This window comes from Cibotium barometz, chromosome 3 (genome assembly GCF_041138505.1).
Source record: "Cibotium barometz isolate CiBa-2024 chromosome 3, ASM4113850v1, whole genome shotgun sequence".
Classification (NCBI taxonomy): domain Eukaryota; kingdom Viridiplantae; phylum Streptophyta; class Polypodiopsida; order Cyatheales; family Cibotiaceae; genus Cibotium; species Cibotium barometz.
Window position 1 is genome coordinate 59,891,876 of NC_141048.1, and position 14,473 is coordinate 59,906,348.

The 14,473-nt window shown below is 51.1% G+C and overlaps 1 protein-coding gene across 3 annotated transcripts in view; it reads right to left on the minus strand.

The window, feature by feature from the left end:
- LOC147640335 (putative protein phosphatase 2C 59) overlaps positions 1 to 14,473 on the minus strand; it is a 95,643-nt gene that overhangs the window by 48,088 nt on the left and 33,082 nt on the right. For all 3 annotated transcript variants that reach the window (XM_086779362.1, XM_086779369.1, XM_086779355.1), the window contains exons 3-5: positions 10,362 to 10,489; positions 10,152 to 10,250; positions 9,912 to 10,070 (exon numbers count right to left, since the gene is read on the minus strand). In XM_086779362.1, coding sequence (XP_086635488.1) covers positions 9,912 to 10,070; positions 10,152 to 10,250; positions 10,362 to 10,489 — 386 coding nt within the window. The remainder of the gene's footprint in view (positions 1 to 9,911; positions 10,071 to 10,151; positions 10,251 to 10,361; positions 10,490 to 14,473) is intronic.

Genomic DNA, 14,473 nt, shown 5'->3' on the forward strand with positions numbered 1-14,473 from the left:
ATATTCACTTGTCAGTAATCCATTCCAAGCACTTTGTGCAACACCTCTTGCTAGCTAATGCCATTGTAAAGCTTCATGCTAATATAAAAGGTGATCTTGTCCACAAGCTCTCTCTCCTTTGCTCCCTCTCTCTCTCTCTCTCTCTCTCTCTCTCTCTCTCTCTCTCTCTCTTGTTTTGTATATGCTTCCGCCTGTGCATACTCCAACATGGTATGAATCGCTTAGGAGTTCACAACAGTGGCTGCGTTTTCTAGAGATCAAAACAGTGGCTGTGTTTGTTCTCATCATAGCTGCGTTTTCTTTCTCTTGGAGGCTTTTCACATCTGTGTTTTCCTCTTCAGGCTGCCTTGCTCCTGTGCTTGGTTTCCAAGCATCAAGTGCAAGCTTTTGTTGGCTGCGTTTTTGCTTCTACATGCATTTACAGCAGTTGTGTGAGATCTAAAGGCTGTTTTTACAGCGTGGACTGCAGGGGAAGGTGTTTCTTCGCGTGTGTTGCATCCCGACAAGCGGCCCCGACATCTCTACTTCTTCCCCGGCTTCCCCTCCCTCCGGTTGGGTGTTTCCGGTGAGTTTTTGGTGGACTGTTTTGCTGCTGTCCAGCCTCTTTCTCTCTCAGATTTGAGAGGGGGCTGATTGGTCTTGGTGCCTCACTTCGTTGGAAAGTGCTCAAGGAGTCTTGGAGTGGTGAGATTCGTGTACTTTGTTGCCGTGGATATGGCTCCCCCTCTATGAACAAGGATGACAAGTTGGACGGAACCAACTATGCCCGTTGGAAGCTGAATATGCAGATCTAGTTCGTCCACAAGGGTTTGTAGGAGATTGTTCAGGGCACTGAGAAGTAGCCCGAGCATCCTCAAAACTCCAGAAGGTAGACTCAGGATCAAGAGGACAAATTCCTTCCGGAATTACAAGACTGGGAGAATCATGATTTGAAGGCGCATTCAATGCTTGTGCGGACCATCACAAAGGAGGTCTCACCAGCCGTGCAAACTCTTACCAGTGCTCATCAAGTATGGTCCAAATTGGAGGATCTCTTTGCTCTAGATTCATCGATGCAGGCAGTTACTTTGCAAGGGCAAATCTACGGTTTGTTATTTCCTAGTGGCAACTCTATGCACTTGTTTCTCATGAAGGCCATAGTTATCTTTTTTTTCCGAGAAAAGATCCTTTCATTAGTTATGTAGAAAAAACGCCCGTAGGGCTACAAAAGAGATCTCTCCTGCTCCTAACAGAGAGAAGAGCAGTGAATACATCATGGCAGCCCGGGAGACTCTCCCTAGGTGCTGCAAAATACAAGCATCAGTCTAAAGGACTGAGCGGCTAAATCATACAATGGGGGGGGGGAAGAGCCAAACAGGTGGCCTGTAGTGCCAACGGGGGGATCCCGTGTGTAGGGTGTAGAACGGGCCGCAGCGCCAAGTGGTATGAAAGGCCTGGCGCCGTAAAATCGCCTCATCCGAGTCTCCCCGGATGCGGTCGTACTGTCCTCGCAGGGTGTGGATCAACTCCTGCCAAATCCCCCGAACAGTCTCTGCTGGTGGCTCTAATCTCCCCTCAAAGGCCGTGAAGCACCGGGCCCTCCAGGTGAACCAGATGGTGAGGCTGCTGAGGAGCTCCCATCGTAAATCCCTCTCCTGTGTCCAGCTGTCGGACGAGAAATCCGGTGCCGGAACCAGGCGAGGCTGGCCCCTAATAAATCTGATGGCCTGACTGCCCTGCTCCATCTCATAGCCCATAGCAGGCCCTGACAAAGTCGACCAAGCAGCGGCACCCCACGTAAACATACCCTCTGGAGAGAGGGGGCTAGAATACGCAGCATCCGCAGCCAAATCTGCTGTGCCTGAGGGCAGTCCCAAAGGCAATGTCTCTGTGTCTCCATAGGGTGGCCGCATCGGACGCAGGCCGCCGGAAGACCGCTATAAACAAGCCAAGTGCCAACTGCTGAGCCCCTGTGGGCGACCAGCCACTGAAAAGCCGAGATCCTGCGGGCCTGTCGACTAGCCCAGAGTCGAGCCCAGAAATCCTCCAGGAACTCCTGTGATAGTCCCTGCAATCGCCAATGCCCCGCTGCCGCTGGAGAAACCGTCCTCCTCGCCGTCAAAATATGCCGTCCCAGCCGAACAGTATACTGGAAAAAAGTGATCTCTGTGGCCTCAAGGGATGCATAAGGATCATGCCACTCGTACTCTCCGGGGTCCCACTGTAGCCGGGCCAAGGGGCGTGCTGCATATGCCCATATACGCCAATCCGGGAGCACGTCAGCAGGGTCGGGGTCAATATGCCACTTCCGAGAAGCGGCAGCCACTACCCGAATCCTCTGAAAGGTGCACTCTGCTACCAAGGGCGACTCCACCTCCACTCTCTGGAGTCGGCCCTCATCCTGAATCTCATAATAGAGGCATCTGCCATCCTCAGTGCTAGCTCTGACAGCAATCAGGATCTCCAACTGTGTGAAGGCACCCATCCACCGTGGGGCCACTGGCTCGAGAGGTGTGAACCACTCCTCTGAAAGTGCCTCCTGAATATCATCCCGCATAATCAACCCCCCTCTGAAGTGACTCAGCCTCTCCACCTGGGTCTCCTCTGGTAGACTGCAGAAAGCCTGCCAGTCTCCAAAACTACGAGCTGGGCCTGCCGCTAAAGGTCCCCAGGCTAGACGAGGCCGAGAACCCAGCATATGACCCTGCTCTGTACGAACCGCTGGGCTCCAGATGAGCGGCTGCCTGGCCCGCTCCTCAACACAAGACGGAGGCCGCTGAGAGAGCCCCGGTCTCAGCAACTCCCAAGCTCTCAGGATACTCAAAGCAAATCTGTCCTCCCATCCTCTACTGAGGCCTGTCCTCCTCATCTCTATGAATATCCAGCGAATCTCTGGTGCCCAAGTACCCCCTGCAGGAGGCGCCCGGGCCTGCAATCGCTGCAAGAGGAGCTCTTTCCAAGGCTCAGCGCCTGGAAGCAACCCCCGAACAATAAGCTTCCCCAATAAGGCTCTACTCTGATCGACTGGATCTATAATGCCCAAACCGCCCTGAGCCAGCGGGAGTGTAATAACTGCCCATGCAACCTTTGCCCGAGCTGGCTGACCGTCCCGCCCAGACCACAGAAAGTTCCTGATCAGCCTCTGTACCTGGCTGATGCAAGAGCTCGAAAAAATCCAGCAAGACGTAATGTACCACATGGTCGCTAACAGCACCTGATTTGCCACCACCACCCTCCCAGCCAAGGATAGTCGAGCTGTACTCCAATACAATAGCTTCTTCCGAATGCTCAGAAGAAGCGGGGCAATCTGCTGCTCAGGTGACAAATCGAGGCCAATCTGGCATCCCAAATACCGCACTGCTGTGCCGGGAGGAATCCATCTAAAACCGGGGTCCGGACTCCATGCCGGAGTGGGAGCACTACTGATCCAAAAGGCCACTATCTTGCGCCAATTGATCAATGCTCCCGAAGCTGCACTAAAAACCTGGAGCGACTGCTCTGCCCGAATAAGATTGGCCTCTTGGCCATGCAAAAATAAGCCCGTGTCGTCTGCAAACTCAGCATCAAGCAAATCCTCCCCCCGGACTGGGAGCTGCAGTCCTCTCAAACCAACCTCCTCTGCCGTCAAATACATACTCATAGCCTCCGCAAAGAAGAGAAAAAGGAAAGGGGCGAGAGGACACCCCTGACGGACTGATCTGGTCAGCTCAAAACTCGGCCCCCGACCTCCTGCAATCAGCACCTGGCTGCGAGCTGTGGAATACAAAGCTGCCACCCCTCTGATCCATCCTGGCTCAAAGCCCAGGCGTAGCATAGTGCCCTCTAAGAATCCCCAATCAACTCTATCGTATGCCTTCTCAAAATCGAGAAGCATCACGACCAAGTCCTCGCCAAGAAACCTAGCTCGGGCCGTCGCCTCCCAGAAAGTAAAGATGTTGTCAAGGATACTGCGCTCCTTGACAAATCCTGTCTGAGTAGCATGAATCAACTCCCCCAGGAAGGGCTGGATCCTCAAACTCAAGGCCTTTGCCAAGACCTTGTATACAGTATTGAGGATCGTAATAGGCCTCCAATGCCGAATGTCATCCGATACTCCCTCCCCCTTGGGGATAAGATAGATCAAGCCCTCTGAAAAGCTCTGCGGCATCACCCCAGTGTCCAAAACATGCTGAAAGCCCCTGCGTAGGCCTGGCCCCAAAAGGTCCCAATAGCGCATAAAAAAGGCCGGCGTCAGTCCGTCCTCCCCTGGGCAACTATGTCGCGGCAGGACCCTCAAGGCCTCGGCAAGCTCAATCTCTGACAGAGGCGCACCTAGAACTGTGCGCATATGGTCTGTGACCCTCCTCTGCACATGGGCCCACACAGTCTGTCTGCATACATCTCGATCCTCAGTGGCTGGCTCCGCTGAAAGCAAGTCACGATAAAAAGCAGTGGCAATGGCTCTGATCTCCCCGAGCTCAGTAGCTATCGATCCATCCGGTCTAGCAAGCTGGCGAACCCCTGCTCGCGCATGACGGGGTCCAGTGATCTCAAAAAACTCCCCAGTCACTCTTATCACCAAGCTGCGTCCACTGAGAGGCCTGACGACGATAGTAAAACTCATGTCTCTGCTCCTCTGCCTCTCTAACCCCCTGGCGTGCCTGGCTCAGCTGGGACGCCACCCACTCACATGCAGGCTGCTGCTCCTGAAGGCGCTGTAGCGAAGCAAGGCTGCGTCTCAGCCGTTGCTCCCGCTCGCAAATCTCTCCCAGTCGTGTCAAAGCTGCAGCGTGTAGAAAAGAGCTAAGATCAATGAGTCCCTGGGCACACTGGCCCGCTGCATCCTGGTCAGAGCACTGACTATCATGCCAGATCCTCTCAATGTCCTCAGCGAGACTGGGGTCTGCAAGTACCCTCTCTGGGATCCTCAACTGCAAGCTGGGCTCCCGTGTCCCCTCCTCCAAAGTCAGTATAACTGGCGCATGATCTGAAAATGAGGTGCCAGCAAGAATGCCGACGGAGCCCCCTCGCTCCCCCAACCAATCGCCCACATAAAAGCGATCAATCCGAGATAGATTAGTCCCTCCCTGCCGGCGATCCGACCGAGAGAAACTAAGACTGTCCTGAAACCGGGAGAAAGCCCCATGCTGCCATGCATCAGTGATCCTCAGTGTCATACAAAACCGGTCCCAAGCTGCAAGCTCCGTGCCGTGCACTGTAACATGACTGCCTCCCACCCTATCTGCCGGGTCCTCAAGCATGTTGAAGTCTCCCCCAACACACCAATGTGCGGCCTCTGGCAATGCATCTGTAACCTGAGTCCAGAACTCTGCTCTGGCACTAGCATGATTGGGCGCATAGATGTTGAGCACACCCAATAGCTCATCATGCATCCTCAGAATGACATACTGTGCTCTACCAGGCACAATGATCCCTCGGTCCACAATGGCCTGCCGCCATGCATCTGCAATAACCATGCATACTCCTCCCTGTCCACCCAACGGACCAAACCCTGCAGACCAAAAAGTGTCCCATCTACCAGGCATCACCGAACCATATCTCCGGATCCTGCTCTCACCCAAGTGGTGCTCCTGCATCATCAGAATGTCGATGCTGCCACCAACCAGACATCTCTGTAGCTCCTGCCTCAAGCAGCCTCGATAGCGTATAAAGTGTGCTCCGCCAAGGCCCTGTACATTCCATGAGATGATCCTCATGGATGTCCTACTGAGGTGGATGCTGTCTCAGCCGTACGGCGGGCCTTCGCAAGCGGCTTGGATGGAGAGTAGTCCCCATCCGAACGGCTGCGAGTCTGCCCACCCGGTGTACTGCAAGAATCCCGGATCAGGCGCCAGTGGCTGTGACCCATGGCGACTGCCTCCTGCTCTGACATAGTAACCTCGTGAATGCTCACATATCCTGGGTCGCGCGCCAAATCTGCAACTATGCGCACGACCAAATGTCGAATCCCGGATGTATCCACACCCTCGGGATCCAAGACAAAATGAGCCAACTCCCAAAGTCGGCCTAGCACATCTGTAACCTCCAAATCGCTCATGTGATGTGAAAACTCAACTGCCTGAGTCTTCAACGTGCTGAGAGCGAGCTCTAGAGTCCACTCCCGGTCACAAGGTCCACATAGAGGGAACGAGAAGGCCACTGCTGAGTCTAGTGCCTCCTCCCCGCGGGCCGGAGGTATCACTACATGCACTCGGATGGGTGCTGGCTCATGGGGGCCCTCTGCTCCAAAAAGCCGTGTGAAGGTATAATCAAACGCCGCCGAGCGCTGTCGAATGCCGAGGCGACTCAGCCGACTACGAATAGATGAAATCCGTGAGGCCCTAATCGGCATAGGTCTCCTCTGTGATGCTCGAGCGAGGTCAGTGCTCAGCGCCCTCCGGACTGCAGGTGAGCGCCAGGGAGCTGCCAGGACCTCCCGGGAAGGCGAGGCGGGCGGAGGGGGAGGAGGGGGAGGCGAGGGAGGAGGAGAGGGAGCCGCTGCCGAGACCGGAGCGGGGGCGGGAGGAGGCGATGGTGGAAGCGAGGCGGTGGGAGGGGATGGGTGTGGAGGAGGTGAAGGAGGGGGAGCTGGCATCTCCTGGTCCTCGGTCGCTGCAGGGGTCTCCTCCTGAAGGGGAGCAAATCTGTTCCTCACGGGAACCCAGTGAGGCTGAGACTGTGGCTGCTGCTGCAGCGGTACCTGGGCGTGCTGCGGTGGCTGTCTCCCTCGACGGCGCCCCTGTCCAGGCTGCCACTCCGAGGTCTCTGTGGCCTGAGCAGGTGTCCCTGAGGCAGCCTGCCGAGCCGAATCTGTGGGCGGGCCATCCGTGGCCTGCTGCTGTGGTGAGGGCCGAGGTCTCCTGCGAGGGCAGGCCTTGGCCAAATGACCGACCTGCCTGCAAATGAAGCACTGGTTCGGGAGCCCCGAGAACTCCACTCTCTGATCTATCCACCCCCCCCCTATCCTAGGTAGCTGAATGACCTTAGGAAGGGAGGAGATGTCAGATACTAACACTCTGACCGAAGGTAGCCCAGCTGCTCTGGCCACCACTGAAGCTGCTGAGGGGCCCGTCTCAAGAACCGAGCCCACCAGTGCTCCGAGCCTGGAGAGGAGCGGAAGATACTCCCGGCGGAGACCAGGGAAACAAACTGTAATATGGAAGAGGCGCTCTCCCTGCTCCGCCGCTGCTGGGTCAAATCCATGCTGCCAAGGCCTGAAGAAAGCCCGAGCACCCCTGATATCCAGAGGACTCATGGCAATGACCTTGGCAACGCTCTGGGCGGCCTCGAACTCGATCTGATAATGTCCCCGGCCCAAGAGCTGTACATCAAGGATCTTGCCCACATCTGCAAGAAGGCGAGCCTGAAGTAGATCCCTGATCTCCCCTCTGCTGGGGCGAGTGCCGACTATACGGCAGATGGTGGAGTGAGCCTGAAGGCGTTCCACCTCTGCGGTGAGGCTCGCTTCCTCTTCCGGCGAAAGAGAAAGCCTGATGGGGAGGACCTCGGTGGCGGGCGAGGGGGCTGCGGAAGAGTCCCTCTGAGACGAGGCGGGAGGAGTCTCCATCAGAGTCTGAAGCTCAAGCGAAGGCGAGGCGAAAGCGGAAAACCTGCAAGAAGCGGGCTGCACACCAAGAGGCGGAAGGATGGAAGACGAAGAGGGAAAAAAACACAAAAACCCCCAAGGGGTGAGAAGCAGGGAAGGGGGGGGCGGCGAAAAGAGGAAAGGCCCAGAGGGGGGGGGGGGGGCGACAACGCGAGGAGGAGGAGGGAGGCGGGGCGCTGCTGATAGGAGGCGGCGAGAGCAGGCGAGAAGGCGGGGAGGCGACCAGGCGGCAGCGGGGGGGGGGGGGGGGGGGATGACAACAGGCGACAGCGGGGGGGGGAAGGCGAACAGGCGGCAGCGGGGGGGAACAGGCGGCAGCGGGGGGGTGAGGCGAACAGGCGGCAGCGGGGGGAGGGTGGCGAAATGGCGAAGAGGGGGGCGCAGCGGCGAGGAAGGAGGGGGGGGGCGGCGCAGCAGCGAAGAAGGAAAGGGGGGGCGCAGCGGCGAGCAGAGGGAAGCAAGCGGGGGGCGGAAGGCAAACAGGCGCGAGGAGGGGAGGGGGAGCGACGGTGCGCAGAGCAGGGTGAGGCGGGGAGCTTCAGCGAGCAATCGCACGACACTCCTTCCTTGCTACTATCCAGAAGGCCATAGTTATCTATGACCAGTTAGTGGCAATGGGTGCGGCTTTGTCCTCTGCTCAGTTGGCTACACTTATCCTCACCAAGATTTCCCCGGAGTATGATGTGGTTTCTCGGGCTTTAAGGTGCCAGGTCACAACCACTCAGTTGGATTTTGATGACTTTAGCTCCCTTCTCTTGGAAGAAGAGTCCGTCCTCATTTCTCAGGGTATGATCAAGGTGTCTCTTAGCAGTTCTGATCATGCACTTACTTCAATTCAGAAGAAAGTTGGAGTCGTTGCTTCTCATGTGGGAAGAGAGGACATCTGACAAGGATTGTTTGTCAAAGAAGAAGGACAAGACTAAGGGCAAGTCTTCATCTCAAAAGAAGGGCAAAGACACGACACAAGGTAGTGACTAAAATACTTCCAATAACACATCTAGGGTTTCCAGCACGCTTCCGGCTCGGAAGGACCAAGATGGTGTACTTCTCTAGTATACATGCAGTTTTCCCCATGTGCTTCCAAGCAGAGGAGGCTTGTGCGCGGGAGAGGGGACTGGTAGCAGCTCCATTTTTTGGTGCACGGGAACCGTGAGTCGAAGTTTCAAGCATTAAAAATGTGGCAAGACATGGGCATCTTTGGTATAGTAGAGATTATGGACAGGATCTATTCCGAGTTCATTGTGGGACGTGATGTGTTCACAGTCCACTGTTGGGGATTATGGACGTGGTGTGTCCAGTAGCTCATTATCTTATTCTTGGAGTTCACTGCACACTTGTGTGAGAATTCAGAGCCAAGCAAAGTTCCTGGTTGTTCGTGGTGGCATTTTGTTTCAAGAAAACAAATTGGCAGGTGCTCTCTTTGAGGTGATTCCAGTATCTGCAATACTGGAGGGTCCATGGTTGCATCTTCATCAGCTTCTCTTCTTCAGACTCTTGCACACTATGAGCTGCAGAGGGGGTGTTAGAATTTGTGCATCGCTGTGTATTTGGGCTTTCCCTATTTTATGGGATTTTATATATTTTCTCCTATTTTAGAAAGTTGTGAGCAGTCAAGCCAATTCCCTCACTTCACTATAAAGGGGCTTCTCATATTCACTTGTCTCAGTAATCCATTCCGAGCACTTTGTGCAACACCTCTTGCTCACTATTGCCATTGTAAAGCTTCATGCTATTATAAAAGGTGATCTTGTCCACAAGCTCTGTCTCCTTTGCTCCCTCTCTCTCTCTCTTGTTTTGTATACGCTTCTCCCTGTGCATACTCCAACACTAACTTCAACAAACGACCCACCCAGACCAAGGAAAGGGCCCAAATATTTTCTTCTTCATGCATCTGTGAGCTTAAACTTGTACGAGGGCCTTTCATGCTCTCTACTCAAAACATACATCAGCATACACTCATAACAAGCATTCACTTATGATTCTTTGCCTTGTTAACCATGAAGTTTGCAGGGATTGGTGCACAGAAATAAGCACTGGAGCTTGAGTGTTGGTGGTCGTCAGGCTGTTGATAGTAGCTCAGGCAAGTGAGAGAATTGCTGTGATCTTGACAGGACAAAGTTGGGCATATAGATACACTTACAACGTGTTCTAAAGTTTTTGCATCCTTTATGGCTAGATTACATTCATCTTTTCTAGCACCAAAGAAGACAAGGAGATACATAGTAAAGCTGCAAGCTCAAACACAACCTTCACTATTAGAGCTTAAGTCAAGAAAATAATTTTACTTCACATTTTATCCAGCAACAATCAGCTAAAGAAGTCATGCTGCTAGAGGATTCCTCATTACCTTTGCCAGCCCTGCAAATAACTGCTCTAGAATCACCCACGTTGGCAACGAGTAAGCGGTCTCCAACTAATACAGCAGTCGATGCTGTTGATCCAGCATCTCTTGGTTGATTATTCTCAGCTTTCAGAAACTCAGAGTCCGTTTGTTGATAAGTTTCAACTACAAGAGGAAGCTTTGTTAGGACAACAGGATGCAACCGAGTTTAAATAAAATAACAAATTTTTTATCGCAATGACCTACCTATAGCACTTTTTGTGTCAGTAATAAATAGAGGATGCTTTATCAGATTTTCCAGAAGGTTTTTTTGCACATAGTCTGCAGCACGAGAGCCACCATGACCTGAAAGACAGGACATGCATTTAAACATCACACTAGACAATGCCACTGAATTGAAGGGTTATGCCACTGAAATTGATGTTACGCAAAGCATAATTCTGCACCACTGCATACCATCAAAGACACCAAAAAGGCCAATAGTATGTTCACCAATTTGAGCAAATCGAGCCTCATAAAAATCTTCCATGGAAGCTCTCTTTCCACGCAGGCTTGAAAATCCATAGCTACACTTTGCATCCTCACTGATGAAATAACAGAAAAGCTTGAATTAAGTTATTTCTTGAAACTTTGAAGCAATAAAAAGTCAAACATTGGATAGAGAGTGTGAACTGAACAGCAGTCAACAATACTTGATTTCTGGTTATGCTAGTGGAAAGTTTGGGTTATTTTCCAAACTAACAAAAATTAAAGTGCAATCTTGACTCCATGAGAATCTACTCACAAAGCTTCAAATCATTGACTCCAGCATGCATAGCTTACACTAAGTGCTATAAGGTCAGCCTGCTCAAATCATCTCTGGTCAGCGTTTTGGGCTGCCAGGCACTTGGAAAGGGCACCCATAATAGACCAAGCAATGGGCAATAAATGGGGGGCCATGCACGCCCAGCAGGGCATGCCGTGACAAACTCAAGCACGTATCCAAGAGATAGAGATATAGAGCAAGGGGGAGAGAGAAGGGGTTAGCGAACTTTGCATAGTACACCACATTGAGCGGGGAATAAGCCCCAGCCCCTTTCAGGAATTTATTTAGAAACAATCCATGGGCACGTTGGCCAGGACCAATAAAACCAATGAATACAAAATCAAACAAATATTTCGGTGTAGAGACCCAAGGAGTCAATGTCAAGGCATGAGATTTCTGACGCCGAGCACACCATGGGCATGACCCACAAGAATCTCTCATCAGGCTAGTACTAGATCCAATATCCAATATCCAGATCTAGATCCAAGTCCAGAGTCCAAGTCCAAGTCCAAGTCCAAGTCCAAGTTCAAGTTCAAGTTCAAGTTCAAGTTCATGTTACATCAACCTTCTTTCCATGACAGATCTCTCCGAACCAGCCTGTTTGTTTGAAAAGCAACTCAAGACCACAAAAGCAGTCCTACTTTTTGCGATAGAGGTCTCTGAAATAGCTTGAATGGTTGAAAAGTAACCTTGACCCATAAAACCAATCTGCTTTTTGCGATAGAACTCTCCGAAGTAGCCTGAATGGGTGGAGAGCGACCCTAAGCCATAAAAGCAATTTGCTTTTCGCGATAGAACTCTCTGTAGTAACATGTGGATATGGAAACCACCCATGGTCCACAAAAGCAACCTGCTTTTCACAACCAAACTATCCAAAACATCTCTGAAACCACTTGTCCAATAGCGGGCAACTCCTATATAAGTTCTGGGATGGAAAGCACCTTAGAAGCATACAATAAAACTCCTTGCTTTTTTTATACACCTGCTGTCCAGCCCTGTAATCCCTGTTTTCAGCACCTGGGCAGCCGATAGAATACAGCTGTGTCCAACCCTGTGGGTCAGTGCTTCAGTCAAAAACAGCATGTAAGAAGGATGCTTTTCAGCCGGGGAGCCTCAAATATCAACGATTAGCACATGTGTGCTTTCCTTGCAAGCGATCAGCCTTGAAAACCCGCTAGGAGAAGGCGAAGGTTCTGGCAAAGATGGGCAATGCGCCCAGGTGCAGGCTGCACCAAAAGAGGATGCTTTTCAAAAGCTTGATGATGGTGATGATAAGGATGAAGATGGTCTTCACACACTCCACAATCTCCTTCATGATGCTACGAGAGAGGTTCAAGCCTTTTTATACTTGAAGAGGGCTCTACTTTTTGCCAAAAACTTAACCAAGCTTTTGCTTTTGCCTTTTAAAACCCTTTGCTTTCCACTTTATAATAAAATATTACTCACTTTTGTCAAAGTTCTTTAACGTTGCTTTTCGGCCCTAGTGTTGCTTTTTGAGAAAGCGGCTTTTAGCTTTTTGGTCAGTCTTAGTCTCCTCTTGCCAGTGGTGCCCATGGCTTGACACTCAACCCAGTTTGACTTTTTGCTTTTTCTTGCTTTTTCACCAAGAATGGTACTTTTTCTTGAGCAAACCTTATGGTCCCTGTCCCCATGCCTTCTTCCACCTGTGTGGTGTCCGGGCAAGGGTTCCATCATATGAAATAGAGCTTGCAGGACCAAATAGTTGCAATCCCTCCCTCTTATATCGCAGTTGTCCTCAACTGCAGAATACAAGTGTTGTCACATGCACTCTGCACTGTGGTGCATGGTGACAAGATGGCTTATCATCAGTGCAACACAGTACAGCAATAGAACCCTGTAGGATTTGATATTTGTCATACGCAATGACCCCATTGTAATCCTCACTCCAGGATATGTCAGGCACGAGCTACGCAGGTTATTCCTCAGCTATAGAGTTAGTCAGTCAGTCAAGTCCCTTAACCCACTTGGATTGGAGAGAATCATTCATGCATATAGAGTCACTAGAAGCCTTAGGGTTTGCATCAAATCATGGTTGCGTATTGCATATCATTCATCTCATTTGCACATAGACCACATAGACCATGGCAGAAGCCTGGGAATATCATCCAGTATTTTTATCACATTTATAGCATTTTTACCATTACTATCACATAAAGCAAGTTGTCTAGCATATTATGCTACAGTCGGCCAACTTCACAGCCAGCCGACCAGCTAATGCATATAAATAGCATCGCTTCAGTTCTTATCACATCATTCATTCATCATCTCTCAAGCGTTTCAGCCCACAGCATCCGGAGCATCATCGCATGAGCACATAGAGCATACTTCAGCAAAACGCATCAGCCAATATTCAGCCAAGGAAGGAATCACTTCAGTACCTGTGTTTTCACCCTTCATGCAGAATTCAGCACTCATACATCTCATCGTTTTGCTACAGCCACTTTGGTGAAGGTAAAACGCAGCATTCTCAATCATTCCTAGTGCATAACATAGCCTAGAAACAGTCCCAATCAACCCCTTCTCTCAGCCTCAGATTTGCAGCCTTCCTACATTCCATTGGAAGAGTGCATAGGCTTAAGATCAGTCATCATTGGTGCTTCTACAGACGTGTGCAGTTCAGCTCGACTCTCGGTCTTTCAAAGGTCTTGCGTTTGGCTTATCTACAGTCCCAAGTCAGTCCTCCATTCATTCTCTTCAAAGATAATAAAGCAAATACTCCTTGCAATAGGAGGGGTCCCTTCAGTGGGTAATTTGGGACCCAATAAGGTGTATAGATCTATCTCTCTCTCTCTCTCTCTCATCTCTTAAAGTTTGAAGTGATAAAGTGGATTGCTAAAGACTCGCGAAACTTAGGATAAAGAAGACGATGTGAGACTTTGTGTGACAGGATCCTTCACTACGCATAATTCCGCTGCATGTTGCATTGGTATCAAATTCAACTTGTCCACACACCGCATCCTAGCGTGAGAGCATCCTTGGATGGTCATACTTCACTCCGGCACGACCACCGACTTCAGTAACATGTCTACAAAGGAGAGTACACATCAGCAAGAAGACATCTCCCCCGAAGGAGACCTTGCTCTTCCTCCTACTACGGATACCATAGCTCTACTCCAAGCACAGAACCAACTTCTTATGGAGCGGCTCTAACTCTTGGAGGCAACAGCAGCAAACCCACTCCTCCAGTTACCCCGGACATCATCACCCTCTTCTTTCAGATGGAACAACAAAGACGATAGGATGAAGCCAGACTGCGTAAGAAAAAGCAGACATACGAGACTATGAGGAAGCCCAACGCAAGCTTGAAGAAGACCGGCGTCAAGCTGAACTCGCTGCTCGGGAGCACCAACGAGAGCTCGATCGAGAGCGCATGTTACTGGAACACCAACAGTAAAAGGAGACCTTGCATCTGAAATATCAGCACGTCTCTTCAATTTCCCCACCCATAGGTGCCACCAGCCAGCATCCCACGACATCAACAACCGTCATCCGAACTCAGCCGAAGTTTAGTAAGTATGATGGTAAGTGTGATCATTTAGCTGTCAATCAATTTATTTGTCAATTTAATGCTTATTTTTTATTGGCAAAGCTAACAATTCCTCAAAATAAAGTCCACAAAGTAGCTCCCCACCTCACATGGTGAGGCAGTCACTTGGTGGTAGCATTGGTCTAGTATCCATACAGACCACATCACAAGTGTCACGGCTTTTCGCTAGGATACCTTTGTCCATGACCTTAAGAC